The sequence below is a fragment of the Choloepus didactylus genome, chromosome 12 (genome assembly GCF_015220235.1).
Source record: "Choloepus didactylus isolate mChoDid1 chromosome 12, mChoDid1.pri, whole genome shotgun sequence".
In the NCBI taxonomy this organism is placed as follows: domain Eukaryota; kingdom Metazoa; phylum Chordata; class Mammalia; order Pilosa; family Megalonychidae; genus Choloepus; species Choloepus didactylus.
In genome coordinates this window covers 61,817,638-61,836,468 of record NC_051318.1, presented here as the reverse complement: position 1 = coordinate 61,836,468, position 18,831 = coordinate 61,817,638, and the positions used below count along the sequence as shown (strand labels likewise).

General features: G+C 33.7%; 1 protein-coding gene across 2 annotated transcripts in view; it reads left to right on the top strand.

Annotated features, from left to right (window-relative positions):
- UCHL3 (ubiquitin C-terminal hydrolase L3) overlaps positions 1–17,985 on the top strand; it is a 65,630-nt gene extending 47,645 nt beyond the window's left edge. For both annotated transcript variants that reach the window (XM_037800482.1, XM_037800483.1), the window contains 3 exons: positions 5,161–5,236; positions 12,750–12,808; positions 13,949–17,985. In XM_037800482.1, coding sequence (XP_037656410.1) covers positions 5,161–5,236; positions 12,750–12,808; positions 13,949–14,032 — 219 coding nt within the window. In that variant the 3' untranslated portion in view covers positions 14,033–17,985. The remainder of the gene's footprint in view (positions 1–5,160; positions 5,237–12,749; positions 12,809–13,948) is intronic.
- The last annotated feature ends 846 nt before the right edge of the window (positions 17,986–18,831 follow it).

Here is an 18,831-nt window from a genome sequence, read left to right as displayed (position 1 = left end):
AAGATCTTTGGATTCTAGAACCAGATTGCCTTTGTTTGAATCTCCCATCCTGTCACTTGCCAGCAGTATGACCTTGATTAAGTCATTTTACCTCTTTGTGCTCTGACTCTTCAGTTGTAAATTGTGAATAATTAGAGTACCTTTCTCAAGGGTTACTGGGAGATATATGTAAAGCACTTAAAATAGTGCCTGGTTCACAAAAAGTGAAGTTTATTTTACCTAATAATATTGTTTACAATTAATAAGCTATAATAGTTTCCATTTTACTTGTCACCCTGAGTAAGAGAATCGTTAATGCAAGTCTTCAGCTTCAAAGTAGTTCATTTCACTTCTGTGGATCTTAAAATGTTTTTTTCCTTAGAGTTTATTACTTTTAACGAATTCATTTTACTGTACCTTATCACAGTGTAGTTTTCTTCTACCCATGAGTCTGTTTTTTGTATGTGTAACATGTTTATGTGTGTTACACTTTTTAAACAATTTAATGCAACGATTCCATTTTAGTGTCTTTCAAATATTCAGTTTCATAAGTCAGCACTATGCAAATGAAGATAAGTGAATCTTTCAGATGTGCACTTAACAAAGATACGGCATATAACCTGAAACATTAGTTATTTTTTCCACTTTACTCCCTTATAACTGATGTTCATATACAATCCCTTACTAGATTATGGTTGATTGAAAGTACCAGACCATATGAATACAAGTATGACCATACGTTGCTTTTAAGACTAAATGATCACCCAGTAACGTGGTCTAAGTAAAATGTTCTCTTTTTTAATTATGTAGTCCTCCTCGCCATCCTCATCACAGCCTCATTCTAGCCACTGCAGAACGAAGGCCTCATCATTGTGTCACCATGCATCCCTGCCCTGGGTCAAACGTAACCATGTAGGCCCTGCAAAGGCTACCAGTCCATCTCTCCGTCTTCGTCGCTGGCGACCCTTCTTACGCCTACCATCTTTGGGTCTCCATTCTGTTGTAAGTGTAGTCAATCTTCCATCTCTTCTTCCAGTGACAAGGGCAGTCCATTTTTCCCCTTAAACATCTTCAGTCTTCAAGGTGCTTTTCTCTTGGTTCACTTTACCATGAGCTTTTTCTCCCCAATAAGATTGCAAGCATACCTCATGCTTTGCAGTCTGTGCCTTTCACCAGTGGCTTGGTGCACATCCATCTTTCCACTCCATATGCTGTCAGCGTAAGGGTGCCTGCCTTTTGAAGAGTACTGGTTGACATTTCTGATAATGTTTAAGTTTCTGTCAGTTGTTAAAGTGAATATGTATTCTCTTACACTTCATCTTTCTGATTTCTTTTAGTTGACACAGGTCAACAAATGCTATATACCTTCTGAGTTCCTTGCCATCTTTTTTTTTTTTTTTTCCCCCTCGTGTTTCTGAACATGACCTTGGTCTCTTACCATGCTCTGGGGTCACTTTACTTACTTCATCCTCAATCTAAATCCTTCATGGTATAAGGTGTTTCATCTCAGCTATGTTATTCCCTGAGGTGGCTCAGGTACTTGGCTTAATCTTGATCCAATCTTCCCTGCCTATTCAATTTCTAAAGATCTTTTTCAAGTAGGAGGTGAAGATTTTCTCCTTGTGAATTGTAGATTTCCCACAAATTTTATGATTTCTCTTTCTTAGATTAATATCAGCAAACTATTAAAAAGTACATTTATTCTTGTAAACTTGCTAATTATCTTAGATGTTGAGGGTGATGACAGACACTTCTAATAATTTTTGTAATTTAAATAAACTGCAGAATAAAATAAGCACAGCTCTTGTAATTCTGTTGTGTTAGAATGTTAAAGGCAATGACTGTGATTTGGCAGAGCCTGCCTAGAAATACACCTGAAAGCTTTGTTTGTGTGGTGCATTTATAAGGAGCTTGCCATTTCTATAAATCATTGTGACTTGAAAATGAAGCCAGAATAAGTCTGATTACACATATATTTAATGATTTTAAAACATTATAAATTGGTGTCAAACATTCTTTCTTCCCCCATGTTTAAGCTTCTAGAGCTGTACTCAAACTATGAAGTGAAGTCTTGGTACTTTTCTTTAAATATCTGCTTTCCCCGGATATCAGTATGGTCATCAAAATAGCTTCCATTTGTGCTGAGTAGCAACATACTAGTGTCTCGCTCTCTATATATTTCATTACCCTCATTGGGTCACAACATGCATTTGTCATTTTTTGTCATTCATCCATTTGATATTTATTGCTTTCCTACTGTGCCATATGCTGTTTGGTACAGTATAGAATATAGGGTGAATTAGAGGATCAGAGTAAAACCCTAATTTTGTAAATTCTGAACTGGGCACAATTGATTTTATTCTACATATGAATAAATTCCTTTGTATCTTGAAAACATTCTAAATATAAATAAACATGTCATAAAATTTGGCATTTCCAGTTTTACATGTTTTTATGTAATGTTATTCTTGCTTCATATTATTCTGTTGCCTCATAGCCTCAAGTATTTTCTTAGCATAGTGGTTAAGGACATGGGTTCTGGAAGCAACAACCTGGGTTTGAATCTAGATTCAATCACTTGCTAGCTGTGTGACCTAGAGCATGTTACTTAATGCCTTTGTGGCTGAGTTTTCTTGAGAGTAAAATAAGTATAACCATATTTACCTACCTTATAGGGTTTATATGAGTATTAATTGATCAAAACATGTAAAGCACTTAGAACAGTGCCTAACATGTATGCACCATACAATTATAAATTAAATTTAAACTGTATTGTTTTATTATGTAAATTAATATTATTGGATTTAATATTGGATATTTATAATTAAATAATATTTATTATTAATTATTAATTTCTGTCTGATGTGTCATGTCACCTTTTTATTCTTTGAAATAACTAATTAGGGAACTTTATAAAAATTAATATATAAAAATGGAGGCAAGTTCTAGCCTCTGTTTTCTGCCTTTTGTATAGTTATTTGTTGGTCATTTTATGGAAAGAGAAGACACTGGAATTTGCTTTTTATTTGTTGTTATTATTCTTAGTGGAATGAATTTTAAGCAATTGGATAATTGTAGATTTTAGACTCTCAGACTAATTGAAGTTGACCGAGGAAGAAAGTTCATAATTGGTACTGAGGTTTCATGGAAAGGTTAGAGGTTTTGAGCTTTACTTATCTTTTATAATAATTTGAAGGCTTCTTATGGTGTCTTGAGCATTTTGTATTTTTAATAATTGCTTTCAGATAAAAGGTACTATGACTCACAATTTTGAGCCACTAGATGTAGTAATTGTTTACATTTGTGATGATGTGGTATTAATATTGTGATAATACATAATGTTAATATTGCACTTTACAGTTTCAAACATCTCATTTAAACCTCAAAACTAATAAGAAACCCGAGACTCACAGGTTTTCTGACTCTAATTATACTACTATAAGTTCTAGCATGGTTGTCTTTACTGGCAAAATATGAAAAGTAGAAGCTGCAAGATTAAGAACTCTTAAGAGATGGAGTTAAAGCAATTGCTAATTTATGGGGACAAAACTGCTTAAGAGATCTAAAATGCTTGGTATCCTGGTGGATAGTTTTCTTAGAATGAGTAAAACAAGACCCTTTCCTCTTTGGACAGGGAGTTCTTTCTAGCATTTTTGTTATAGAATTGAATTTATACTTTGTAGAATTATCTAGGTGTGGCCTTGAAACATTGAATTCTTTTCTGGTCATTGGTAAAATTGTAATATAGGATTGAGTGAGCACTAATATTCTTTGATTCTCTGATCAGGGAAGTAAGGGAACTCAAAATCAGGTCATGAGAAATAATCAATGAACCTGGAGCAAAATTCCTCCACTCCACTGTCTTTAAGTATTTGAAGAAACATCAACTTGAAGAGGGATTAGACTTTTTCTAAGATGACAGAAATACAGGGAGACATTTTAGCCTCAGTATGAGGGATAACTATAACAAAACTGTCCAGAGAGTGAATGGACTGTCTCTTGAGACTTTAGTGACTGTTTTCTGTTAAGATGGGGAGACCACTACTGGAGCAATAGTTAACCTTGATTCCTAGCAACTTTGGAATTGTTTAGTTCTAGGATGACATTTAAAAGAACTAATTTGCCAAATCAGTTTGTAGGTTTTTTTTTTTCATTGATAATTTGGGGGAAATAATCTTTGAAGAATAATTTTAGGTTAGATGAGTATCTATAGATACCTTAGAAGAAGCATTCTGTAAATCCAGGATAGTAACATTTATTATATATCTTCCAATTTCTGCATCAGAAAACTTCATATTTCAACTAAAAGTTATGTGATTACTTGAAAGTGAAAAGAGTATGAAATGCTGTTACTGAAAGGATGTTAAGTAATATGAAATATAATTTGATTTATGCCTATTTTAAAAATTTGCCCTCTAAAATTTGTGTTCTTGCTTTTAACAGTGATTGTATTTTATTTCAAACTATTTTTATTTGATTTGTAGTTAACACATATTTGTGTTAGCTATGTAATTATGGCATATTATAGAAAGTACCAGTTAATCATGTATTGACTTTATATAACTTATTTGAATGCCTAAAAAATGTAGCAGAAATTGGTCATGCAAATTGAATTTGGCACTTTTTAAACATTTTGGATCTAGATGAATAAAGATATGCTAAGGCTATTTATATTGCGTTGTTCAAAAAATGAGATGATCAAATTCAGGTTGTTAAAGGAACAACTCAATTTCTTAATGTCTTAAAATTTAACTTGAAAAGAGCTTCTTTAACTATTTTTCCAATTTATTAAAATTTTAACTTTCTTATTTCAAATTTGAAAAATTAACAAATCATTTCCATCATTTATTTTGTTCAAGAAGTATGCGTTATGCATCTACTATGATCAGGCATTGTGCTAGGTACTAGGGCTTCCAAGGTAAACTAGACTTTGTGGTCTTTAGATCAGTTGAGACAAAGATACACGTATCTTTAGTCAACATTTTCCATGTTGATGTATGAGTACATTGTCACGAACATAGGAATGGTCACCCTTTATCCACTGTGTCAAAGATTAAGCCTTGCATTATATTGGATAAATGTTCTCTGTCATTTGATATTACTTGTTTGTGTTTATTTTGTACTTAATTGATTTGTGTAACTACTAACATATATAATATATATTTTTCCCTCCTGTTCCAGGCGCCAAGTATAGATGAAAAAGTAGATCTTCATTTTATTGCATTAGTTCATGTAGATGGGCATCTCTATGAATTAGGTAAGAACTATTTTAATTTATCCTGGGGAGAGGAAGGGTAAATGAGAAGGTCTCTGTTTATCATAAATAGGATTGTTGCTATTTATTGTGTTTACTTAAATTAATCGACTGTCCTATAAAATCGAGTTGGCATAATGACAGTTTTCCTTTTAAGATTTTTTTACTAGGAAAAATAAAATTTTTGTGATTTTCAAGCAACTTATAGTTCAAGAATGTTTGCATACCACCATTGCATTTTAGGAAAGCAGGAAAGTAAAATCCATTACAGAAAGCTCCTGTGAATCACTGCAACAATCTTTACTAAATTGCTGAGTTAGTTATTATTAATATCTGGATGAACCAGCTTGAATCTGAAACTAGTTTTAAATTATAGTTTAATATTCCTATTTCCTAGTTTTTGAATTCAGTAATGAGTAACACTGGTTTTCAAGCTTTTGTACTGTCCCCATGTATCCTATCTTAATTTTGAAGACATTACAGGAGCCCATGTTTTCTGGCAAGAGTTCCCTAAGGCATGTGTCAAAGTACTCTTGATTAATTACTTGGTGTTTTGACTTCTGCCTGCACTTATTTTTTAAAAAGTTTAGCTACAGGTGGAACATTTCAGGGAGTATTGGAGGACATCCACATAATTTTAACTGATTTATTCAGACAGAAGAAATTTCTTACATTTCTTTCATAATTTATATGAAGTACTTATTACAAGTCCTTCTTTTATTTCCCCCTGAGACCTTATTGGGTGATAAAAGGCCAAATAAATAATCAAAAAGGGAGTCCTTTTCAATAATTCTAGATAACATGATTTTTAGTTCTCTTTCCACTTTTTCTGTCTATACATTAGCTTGCCATTTTCATTTTCCTTAACTTATTTAAAGGCAGAAGGATTCTGAAAGAACTTGGCTTGTGACTCTAAATGTGACCCTAAAATTTAGATGGATTATGTGATTGGACTAAGGCAGCAGAATCATATACTTTATTAAAAAGAAATGCTCTGTTAAAGGGGATAAGGAAAGGAAATAACATGGCCTTTATAGAAAAGTACAACACTAAGGATAGCTTACCATAGCAGAGTGATTTGCATAGTAATCAAGCTAAAATGAAAAGAAAATGTTATGGGAGTATGAGATATATGAAGAATTGTTCTCTTTTGGAACATGTAATGATGAACAAAAAAAAAAGACTTAAAATTTGTTTGAAGTTAAAACATCAGAAAAGAAAGGGAGAACTACTGAGGTCTTGTTTGGTTTATATATATTTTAGCAAGAAGAATGATCTGTATTCCTGATACAGAATTAGAGCCTGTTCTGGTTTGCTAATGCTGCTGTTATGCAAAATACCAGAAATGGATTGGCTTTTATAAAGGGGATTTATTAAGTTACAATTTTACAGTTCTAAGGCCATAAAAGTGTCCAAACTAAGGCATCAACAAGAGGATACCCTCACTGAAGAACGGCCGATGGCATCCGGTACACCTCTGTCAGCTGAAAAAGCATGTGGCTGGCATCTGCTGGTCTTTTGCTCCCGGGTTGCATTTCAAAATGGCTTTCTCCAGGATGTCTCTTGGCTTGTCTCTCTTAGCCTCTCCGGAACAAACTCTGGGCTGGCGTCTCTTAGCTAAGCATCTCCAAACATCCTTTTGTCCGCATTTCTAAGCATCTCTAAGCATCAGCTAACATCTGGGCCTGTGTCAGCTCTTTTTAAAGGACTGCAGTAAACTAATTAAGACCCACCCTGAATGGGCAGGGTCAAATATCCATGGAAACATTCAATCAAGAGATCACATCCTAATCAAAAAGATTAATCAATCTGCCCCCCCAAGATTGCATTAAAGAATATGGCATTTTCTGGGGGACCTAGTATATACAAACCAGCACAGAGCGCTATTGGGATTAGATTCTATAAATGAGTTTAAAGAATGTTAGAGTTCTAAAGAATAGCCATATCCTTTGAAATGTTATAGAGAACAGGGATAGTTACAGGACAGATGAAAGTGGACAGTTGCTTGTTCACTTTGTGGGAAACTGACAGTAACCCTGATGTGGATTCCTAAAATAATTCAAAGGGAACATTGAGCAAGAGGAATTTTGAGTTGCTGAGTAGAAAACAGTAATTTAGAAAACAGCATATGGTTTTTAAGAAAAAATCATTTCACAGCAAACTCATTTTAAAAAATAAGGCTAGATGATTTGGTAGACATGCATGTTAATTTCTACAGGACAGTTATTTAATAAAGAATCATAGTAATTTTTAATATTTCCTACTAGATTGTAAGGTTAACTGATGGAAGGGACTGAGTTATTCATCTTTTTGTTATCATCCCATCCTTTTTCTTAGGGCCTTATGTAGTTCCTGGCATGTTACAGTGGGAGAAGTATATATTTTAAAATAGATTTAATTATTCCTTATGGATAAATTAGAGCAATGGGGTTTGAAGGTAAATTCAGAACTAACTGATAAATCAGATTAAAAAGCTGTTAACTAATTAATTATTGTCTACCTGAAATACCAGGAATACTTTAAAAACTCCAGTTTGAAACAATTTTAAATTTTCATGAAAGTTGCAGAAATAGTATACAGAGTTCCCATATACCTTTTACCCAGATTTCCCAATTATTAATAATTTTAAACAATTTAAAAATAAGTTGCAAACCTGATGCCCCATTATCCCTTATTGTATCCCTTAGTGTGTATTTCCTCAAAATAGTGGGTACTCTCCCACATGACTATAGTATGATTATAAGAGTCAGGAAATTGGCATTGATCCAAAATTACCATCTAGTCCTTAGATGCTATTCAAATTTTGCTGATTGAAAAAATAATGTCCTTTATACGTTCAGGATCCAATCCAGGATCATGTGTTGTATTTAGTTGTCATGTTCCTTTGCTTCAGCTTGGGAACAGTTCTTCAATGTTTTCTCATCTTTCGTGTCTTTGACATTTATTTTTAAGAGTACAGAGGATATTGCCCTTCAGTTTGTCTGATATTTCCTCATGATTGAGGCATGTTTGGCAAGAATACCAGCGAAGTGATGCATATTCTTAGTGTATCGTATCAGGAGAGACACGATGTCGATTTGTCCCATTACTGGTGATATTAACTTTTATCACTTGGTTTAGATGGTATCTGTTTGGTTTCTCCACTATAAAATTCATTAACAAGTATATTATACTTATTAATTAATAAGTAATGAGTAAGTATTTTTCAGGAGATACTTTGAAACTATGTAAATATATAGTTTCTCATCAAGCTTTTATCCACCAGATTTAGCAGCCATTGACCATTCTTGACTGATTGATTATTACTATGATGGTTGCCAAATGGTGTTTTTTAAAAAATTCTGTCATTCCTCCAACATTAGAAGCTTTTCTTTCTCCCCTAATCATTCATTTATTCATCTATGTCAGAATGGACTTAGGGATTGTATTCTACTCAAAAGGTTACAATCCATTATTATGATTTATTTTGATGATCAAATTGTCCTGGATTTGGCCTCAAAGAGAGCTCTTTGAAGAGGCCCTTTTGTCCTTTTGACATGTCCTTTTCATTCTCTGAGCACTTTCTTATTTTCAGGTGCCACAAGACGTTCCAGGCTCATTTTTTTATTCTCCCTGTCCCAGCCTTTGTGTTTAGTCACTTCTCCAAGGTGCCCTGGCTCCTTTTAATGGAAAATTATATTTAGAACCAAAATCTGGGTGCTAGGTGTTCTTATTGCTACTGAGGTATAATTGCTTCTGAAATATTTGTATTTAATACATATACACAGACACAAGTGAATATGGATATACATGCACACACACAATTATGTTTCTCTATTTCTATTTATATATTTAAAAAATTACTTTATACAAATATTTCTAATTCTAATCTAATACTAGAGTTTATTCTAATATTCCTCTCCAATCTGTGACTCCCTTCTCTGAAAGTCAGAAAACTGACTCCCAGTGTCCTTTGTGCATTTTCTTATTTACCCATTCTCTCTGTATATAAACAAACTGTTGTTTGGCCACTGCAGCCAAAAGTTCAGTCCCAGACACCTGCTCCAAGCCCCCATATGGCTTGCTGATCTAGGCCTACCCCTGACATAGAACAACAGCTCTCCAATGTGGTAGCTACCTTCTTTCTGGTGTTTTACTCTGCAAATTTCAGCTGCCTCAGCCTCCTTGAACTCTGCTCTTTGTCTCCTCAGTTCTTTGAACTTGTAGTACTCCCCTTGGGTTCACCTTCCTGGTAAATGCCTCCAAGCAGAAAGGAGATGTTATTGTAGAGCTTACTTATAGTTCTGGGCTGTCTTGTTATTCAACATCTGAAAACAGCTGTTTCATGTATCTTGTCCAGTTTTCTAGTTTATAGTGGGAGGTCTAGTCCAGAAAATGGGTCCATCATCACCTGAGGTAGAAGTTGCCTAAGTATTTTTATTTCTCACAATAGGAGATAAGGATTTAGCTACTCTTTGCCACGCTCTGCTTATCTCTCCCTCCCAATCTCAACCATACATGCCTTTTTCCTGTTTTCCCAATGTTGTTATAGCTGTTTATATTGTGACCATAGAAACATTATTCTTAGTTGGGCCATTATTATTGTTCTTTTCTTTTTAGCTTTCTTATTTCTCCAGAGTTAGTAATTATTAAGTTTTCTTTCAAAATATGGATAGCATTGCTCTGTTGTACTTTAGCTTCCTGAGTTGCTGTTGAGAACTCTAAAATTATGATGATTCCTGATCCTTTGTATGTGTCTTGTTCCTCCCCCTGCCACTCCCTTCCAAACTTTTAGGATCTTTTCTTTGTCCCAAGTGATCTGACATTTTACAGTGATACATCTTTGTTGGGATGTGTTTTTTATCAATAATTTTGGGACTTCAGTGGGCCCTTTCTATCTGGGAACTGCTGTCTTTTGATCTCAGAAATTTTCTTTCTTTGGATTTCTCTTCTGTTTTCCTTTATTCTCACTTTCGGCACTCTTATTCAGATGTTGGAACTCCTTATATTTTCTCTCCTATTTTTCATTACTCTGTTTTTCTCTTATTCTGGTCTCTGATTTTTCTGTAACTGTATATTCAAACCCATTTCAAGTTCTTAAATTCTGCTATCGTGTTTTTAATTTTCAGGAGTTCTTCTATTTTCTGAATTTTATAGCATTTAAAAAAATAGCATTCTGTTCTTTCATGGATGTAGCCTTTTATCCTTCTAAGGGTAATAATAATTTTTTTTAAGTTTTCATTTCTGAATGGTATGTGTTTTTTTAAATTCCACCATTCCTGTTATAAACTGTCTTGATTTATGAGATATACTTGTTCCTTGGCTATCGGCATCAAAAAGCTGCTAGAGGCTCTATTTGTGGTATCTCTTGCCTTTTGTACAACTTTGCTGCCTATAGCCTTCCCTGGGGTCTTGTGATCAAATCATCTAAAAGACAAGATCAGAATGAATTGGTAGCCTGTCAAAGTAGCTACAGAAGCTACTATCTTCTTTCCTATTCAGCCTACAACTGGTACAGCCAGTTGTGATCTAGGTTGCAGGGTCATGTGACCCACGCACAAGGTACATACAGCTTTTCCTGCCTCTGAAGGTTTAACAGAATCCTCATGGATTCTTCTCCAGTACATACATTTACTTGAACTTGAAGTTCCTGGGAAATGATGTTGTTATGGCAATGGTGTTTGGAACAGGAGCAGTTTTCAGACTACAGATCTTAACACTTTTTGCAATTGTTTTTTCTGTAAAGGACCAGGTAGAAGATATTTTAGGTTTTATGGACTACATATAATCTCTGTTGTATCTTTTTCTTCTTTTTTTTTTAATAACCTTTTAAAAATGTAAAAGCCATTCTTAACTTAAGGATGGTACAAAAATAGACCAAGGGCTGGATTTGGCTTGTGGGCTGTAGTTAGCCAACCCATGGATTAGAATAACAATAAAAACCATACCTACATAATTCATCTTTGTTCTAAACTGCTATTATGACAAAATAATATACAGTTTGACTTTGCTTGTATCCTTTTGATGTTTCAAGATCAATTGCCTAATAATCTTATGTCTATAATACTGCCATTTGAGATTAATTACATATTACTATATATTACTTTAAATGACAACTACTTATGAAAGGAAACCACTCTTAGAATTTATTAGCCTACTAGAATCTAATGAGCGATATCCAAAAGTTAGTGATAGGAATCGGAAAAAAAAAATTATTTATTTTACACACACACACACACACACACACACACACACATATTGGTTCAGAATTTGGCTAAGGAGGGAAAAACCTACATTATTTGTACTTGATTCTATGTAAGAATTAAAAGATAAAACAGTTCAAAATAGGGTAGCACGTAATGAATATAACTGGTTCTTGTAAATGCAGAATAAACTACTAAGGAATAAGCATCTACCATAAAGTGATATTGTAAGGAGATGTTTTACAATATATTACTGAGAAATATACATTGTAGTTTAGAAAAATAATATAAGTTCATTTAAATATGGACTGTATAATATTTCTGCATAATATTTGGTTATAAAAGAATATTTTCTTTATGGATCTTACAAACTTTAGGTATTAAGTCCCAGATACTTGTAAATGGGGATAAGCTTCTTTAGGATGTTGAATATTTATGTCAGTGTAAGCCCAAAAATGAGGATCACAAATTCTGATGATACAGTTTTTAGAAATCAATGTCAGTTTAGTGTGTACATATTTTAAACATGGAGACATGTTTTGACTGTTAAGTTTTAGTCATATTTTTCTTTAAAAGTAGTTATCTACCAGTCTATGTGTATCAGTATGTACACATATTGATTCAAAAAATTTTATTGTGTTTAGAAACCATGGCATTATAGAAGGTTATGTTTTATGGAAATTGAACTTGTTTTTGATAAAGTACATTTGAGATTATACATTTGGATGTAGAGAATCAGTTAACTTGGGGTTAGCATGAGTTTATTTAATTCTGGGCTTTTCATTTTTTCATAGTATTGAAAAAATACTAGTTATTCAGGGTGATTTTAATTTTGGTTAATTATTTTTGGTGATCAGTAAAATATCCTAGGTTATTTAGATTGCTGCTCTATGCTACTGTCTTGATATTATGCAGTTAGTAGTAGTAACAATCCTTGTGGCTCCCTTCCATTGGGGTAAACATTTTCAGTCTTACTTTTAAGCTTTTTGATTTAGCTTTTAAAAGAAATTTCTGAGGGTAAAAACTGAGTGGTATCTTTTTAAAAACTGAATCTTATTAATTTTGCTTATTCTTTCCAGGAAATTAAAGCCAATATTTGTTTCTAATAAATTCTGTTCAGAAAGATAATTTAAATCTTCAAACATGGAAGCAAAGTTCTAATAACGCCTAATATTAAAAAATATATATTCTAGATAGCATTTAAAATACTTTAGGGTCTATTATTTTAAATTTCTTTTAAATTTTCTTGTCTCACTCTGGGAAGAGGAAAATAGAAGTTGTAAATATATCATCCTGTATAAACAACTATGCATTCAACTATTTGTTTTCCACAGATGGACGGAAACCATTTCCAATTAACCATGGGGAAACTAGTGATGAAACTTTATTAGAGGTAAGAATGAAACTTGTTTGGCCCACATTAATTATTATTAATGTTATCATCTTTGAAACATCCCTAAAGATCCCCTATATGACATTTTCTGTGTCTATAGATGCTTCTTTGTCCTTGATTTCTTTAGAAAATCCAAAAAGAAAAATTTGAATTAGTGTTAAAAATCTACATCAAATAGAGTCTTTCATGCTAGAAGTATGAATAAATGTCAAATTTGAAAAGGACCAAAATGGTATTTATAGAAAGTTCAAAAACATCAAGAGCAAAAGAAGAGACATTTGGGTGAGGTCTGAGAGGGTGTCAAACGGAAGCTTCCATGTTCTCTCCATGTGGAGTCAGAACGTGTCACCCTCCTGGCACACCAATGTCTTTATCAATTATGGAAGCTCCCTGGAGCTTCAAGTGTCTTGAGTTTCTATGAGGTTTCATTATGTAGGCATGATTGGAATCAGTGTCCATGTAGGTGAACTCAGTCTCTATCGCCCACCCCCCCCAACCCCCAGAGGTCAAGAGGTTAGGCTGACATGACCTGGCTCAAAAGCCCTAAACCCCTAATCACCTGGCTGGTCTTCCTGATATGGCCAGCCCAGCATCCTAAGACTACAGCTCTGGCTGCCCCTTGCTGGTGATCTCCTTAGCATATTAACTATCAGGTGTGGTCCTGGGCCCACCCTGAGTAACAAAAAGCATTCCTTATCATGAAAAATTCCTAAGTTTTAGAGGTTACTCTCCTAGAAGGCTGGACAAAGGCCAGACCTCTTTTGAGAGACCAAATTTTTCCTATACAGTACTGAAAAAGTCTTTCATCATATCCCATATTTCAGTGAATCCAAGATACCACTTTGAATGTAAGATGATCCTGATTTTAGAGATTTTAAAATATGAAAAAGTATAGTTTAGAACCAATGAAATATATAATTTTCACATTAAAAATTGATGCATTATAAGAAAGAATACTTAGTATATCTTATACTTTCATACTAAGCAAATTAGACCACTGTTCATTCTTCTATTGTTCTTTAAATTATTTTTCATTTCAATATAAAATTAGTATGAATTACTAAAAGATGAAATGCTTATTTATCATTTGTAAGTAAAACACATTTATAAACTGAAAAATTATACATTTTTCCCTTACAGGATGCCATAGAAGTTTGCAAGAAGTTTATGGAACGTGACCCTGATGAACTAAGATTTAATGCAATTGCTCTTTCTGCAGCATAGCTTGTCAATAATGGAAATGCCAAATACTTGTATTATTTACAACAAAAGTTAAATTTCTGCTGCCATACACTAACTCAAGATTTTTGATATTTTCATTAACCTGACTGATTAAACTTTATGTGCATTAAACTTTGATTTAATCTGTGGTTTATAATCTTTTTGCTCCAGGTTAAAGCTACAATTCTTTTCCTTTTCTTTCTTGTGAAAGATTTATCTTGTTTGATGATTAGGAATAACTTCCTTGTTCTCTTTAAATTTAATGAGCTCATGTATTGGGATACAAGCACAATTTCCATCTGCATAGGATGCATATGTATTATATCACATATTTTAATATTTATTTAGCATACATTTTTTGGGCATCTCCTTGTAATGAGCTGGACACTGTTCTAGGTGCTGGAGTTGCAGCAGTGAACACAGTAGACAAGGTCCATAATCATGGAGTTTATGTTCTTATGAGAAGAGACAAACATATAAATGATATACATCAATGATCGATGCTATGTAGACAAAGCAGGATTTGTGTTAGAGAGTGACTGAGTTGATACTTCAGATTAGATGTTCTTCTAAAGGTCAGGGAAAGCTTCTGTAAGGTGGCAACTTTGAAATTGAGATCTGAATGACAAAAAAGTAGCCAGTCATACATAAAAAGGTGGTGGAGAAGAGCAGAGGGAGTAATTAATTCAGAATCCTTAAGGTGGGAAAAACTCCCTGGGTTGGAGACACAGAGAGAAGGCTGGTATGGCCACAGCATAGGAGTAATGGGGAAAGTAAAAAGAGATGAGTTCAGAGAAGTAAGAGCTTACTGATACAGGAAAAAGCATTTGGATACATTGTAGGTGCAGTGGTGAGCCTCTGAGGATTTTAAGCAGAGGAGTGATCTGATTTGACTTATGATTTTAAAAGATTACTCTGGCTATTCTGTGGGTAACATATTTGGTATGCGCAAGAATAGAGGTAGACACCCACTCCATTGGGCTACTATGATAAATACCACATGGTATTATGTTAACCACATACTGGTTAGCAAGAATTTATTGTCTCATGGTTTTGGAGGCAAGAAGTCTGAAATCAAGATGTCAGCAAGGCCATGCTTTCCGCTGGGGTCAGTAGCATTCTGACAATACCAGCCCTCTGTCACATGGTCATTTCTGTCTCCTCTCTGGCATCTTCTGACTTCTGGCTTCTGCTTCTGGCTCCTTATGTCTGACTGCATCTGAATTTCCTCTCCTTATGAGGCCTCCAGTCACAGGGATTAAGGTCCATCCTGATTCAGTTTGGCCTCATCCAAAGTAAGATCTCACAAGTGAGACCATGCTTTAATGATGGCATCTTCAAAGGTCCTATTTACAGCTGGTTTCATACCACAGGGATGTGGATTAAGATTTAAACATGCCTTTTGCAGGGGACATGATTCAATCCCCGAGAGATGGTGATGACTGAGTCATAAAAGTGGTAGTAATTTAGATGGAAGTACGTGAGTGAATTTGGGTGTGTTTTGAAGAAGGAAGGGCTTCTTAAAGTTTAGGTGGAAAGGCATGTATAGAGTTGTGACAAAGCCTAGGGTTGGTATGATGGCAGTGTTCTGTTTCTTTTTTGGGGGTGGTTATACAGCTGTATACATTTATCAAAACTCATTGAATTGTACATTTAAAATATGTTCTTCATGTATATACATTTTACCTCAAACAATCAAACAGAAAATCAGGGTTTGGAATGAGAAACGAGTATAGAAGTTAGGAGAAAGAACAGTTTGGGCCATAGTGAAATTCTAGACCTATTATTGGGTGTTGATAAGTTTATACATGATTCACTGAGTTAGTGTAGATTCCTCGGGAGATAATATGAAAGAAGTGGTATTTTAGAAAAAGTAATACGGCAGTGGCTTACAGAACGGATTAGATCTTTGTTATTCAAAGTGTGGTTGCCTCAGTATTACCTGGAAGCTTGTTAGGAATGAATAATTTTAGACCCCATCCCAGACCTGCAAAATCAGAACCTACTTTTTAAACAAGATCCCCAGGTGATTCATATGCACACTAAATTTGGAAAGTGCTGGATCACAGAAAAGAGACTTAATGAAGAAGGTAACTTTGGAAGATATATAAATTTACCACCTTTATATGGTGAGAAGGGTCTGGGTGAAGAGACAGAAATAATATGAGATAATTCCATAAACTGTATGTAGAGAATGCTTTTGTCATGCCATAATAACAGTGTTATACTCTTCTGTTACATTGTTTGCATTTTGTATTGAATATATTATCTTTAAATTTTAAATATTCCTAAGCAATTTTCTGCCTGTGGCCTTGCTGAATTTATTCTCTTCTATTATTTCATAGTAGATCCCAAATCAATACCTATTACCAAGAACTTACATAGCTTCTCACAGTTTGCTATGAGGAATACAAATTTATACTGTAGACTGTTAATGGGCTTTTGAAAACAAGCAGGTAAAATTAAACTTTTTTTTTAAATTACAGATATTTTGACTGGGGGAAATTACAGAACTCAGAGCCTTTTTTTAAATTCTGTGTATTAATATTTCCTATTTTTTTTTTAATGGAGCAACATTTAACATTAGCATTCTTTTGAACACACCTCAGGGAGATATTCCCTTGTGGAACATAACTTGAAAATTTTCTTGCTTCTTTCTTCTTAGATATGTATCTAGAATTTTAGTCCTTTCTCCACTTTGTTTAGTCACTTTCTTAAAACGGTGTAGACCCAATTAATGTTTAACTGCGTATGGAAACTTGTAGAGAGACACTAAAGGCTGACTAATTTGTGAGTCATTCTGTATACTGCTGTTAATGACCATGATATATCTGGGGGAAATGGAACTGAAATGAGAACTGACACTTTATATATCTGCTTGGTGGACTTTTAGGATTTAACTAAGTAACATCTTTCACTGAGTGTAATGGTTTGCTTTAAATCATTGAAACAGAGGAGCATTTATGAACTCTGTAAGATTTAACTCCTTATATTTTCCATGTTAATTGGTGACTAAAACAGAAGTTATCTGTATTCTGTTGTGAATGTCTTTAATGTTTTAAAACCATCTTTGTTTATAAAAAAAATGTGTAAACGAATCAGATTTAAATTTATTTTTTCCATCTTAGATTAGTATAAAGTGCTTATTAGGTGAGCTTTATAATTGGGCTGTGTATAACATACAATCTGTTTATTTCACTTAATGAAAATAATATAGTTTAAGAGCGATTATTGTCTACTACCATCACTATAGGCACCTATAGGCTTCAGATTCCTACGTTGGTGTTTATAGGAAGTTGCAAAGAGACATTTTCATCACTTTTTTAAAACTTTTCTATTTACAGAAATGTGTGTCTTTTAGGGGAAGCTTACATATATATATGTATGTATATGCATGTATGTGTGTATATATATATACACACACACACACAATCATAATTACATACACAGACACAGACACACACGCACCTTGCAAGGGCATGTAACTCCAGTTTGAAGTCTCTGTGTATCGTTTAAATCTTCAGCTGAAGTTAAAAGTAAAACCACTTTGAAAAGTTTATAGTCATTGTGTAAAGTTTTTTAGAGCTAATCTAAAGGGATGTGAACACACATAAATAAAGTTTAATACTTAATATTTTTTCTTTTAAGATTCTATGTTAAGATTTTAAAATGAGTTCCCTTGTGCTCTCAACAAAATTACTGACAAAAGCAGTGTGGAATATACTTATTTTTTCAAAACCAGTGAATAAGTTTTATCACTTCCTTTGCTTCTGATTTCAAAATCTGTCCTCTTTAAAGTGTATATACATATACAATTGTGATGTAGATGACAGCCTCATACAGGGTATTTATTTTTTTGGTGCCAGTGGTGCCAGTGGATCAGACCAATCCACCATGCCTTGGTTTTATATATATTATTACTTGTTTCTGCTTTTGAATAAAAGCTATTCTAAATCTTTCTGTTGATTTCTTTGCTTAGGAGTAGTGGCTCTCAACCTCCTGTTTTTTAAACATACTTGATTGGTGAGGGTCCCAAATAAAACATTTCCATAGTCCACATACAGATATTATATGGGCCATGATATAGACAACAATGGTTGTATATTATAAGCAATTCCTGATTGTCTTACTGATTGGTGGTTGGCTGGGAACTCTTGGTTTAAAGACATTAAATGTACACAACCTATACTGAAAGCTATTTTGCAAAATGAATTATTTAAAGTAATTAAACTTCGGAATATATATTGAAGCTCTTGTAATCTCACAAGACAGATATTAGTATAATTGAATTATTTAAACTAAGAATCCTAGTGGTCAAGAGTAAATCCCAAATTTCAATATGTTACGAATGACAAGTGAGATTGTTTAATTCAAAACTGTTCCCTTTATCAGCATGTAATATCGTTGGTATTAAAATAAATAGCAGAGTTATATTTAATAGTATATCCTGTAAAAGCTAAAGGATGAGATCTCTGTATCCTGTAAATGTTCTGTGATGACTAAGAGGAAAACCAGTTGCTTGAGGCTTTGTTTGTATCCTAAACATTAAAAGACTTGAAGCATATACAAAGGTTATAAATTAGACTATTCTTAAAAAATGCAGTAAAACCTGTCTGCTGAAAGGCTGCATTGCTTACTGAGCATTTAACTACCTGTAGTAGAACATGACAAGATGATTATGATAGAATTTTCCTTTAGGGCCTAAGCAGTAAAAAGCTATTTTTTTCAAGAATAGTCCTTTCTTTATTCTGCCCCAAATACTAAGTATTTGAAGTCAGAAGTCTATCCCTGCCACCCCCTCC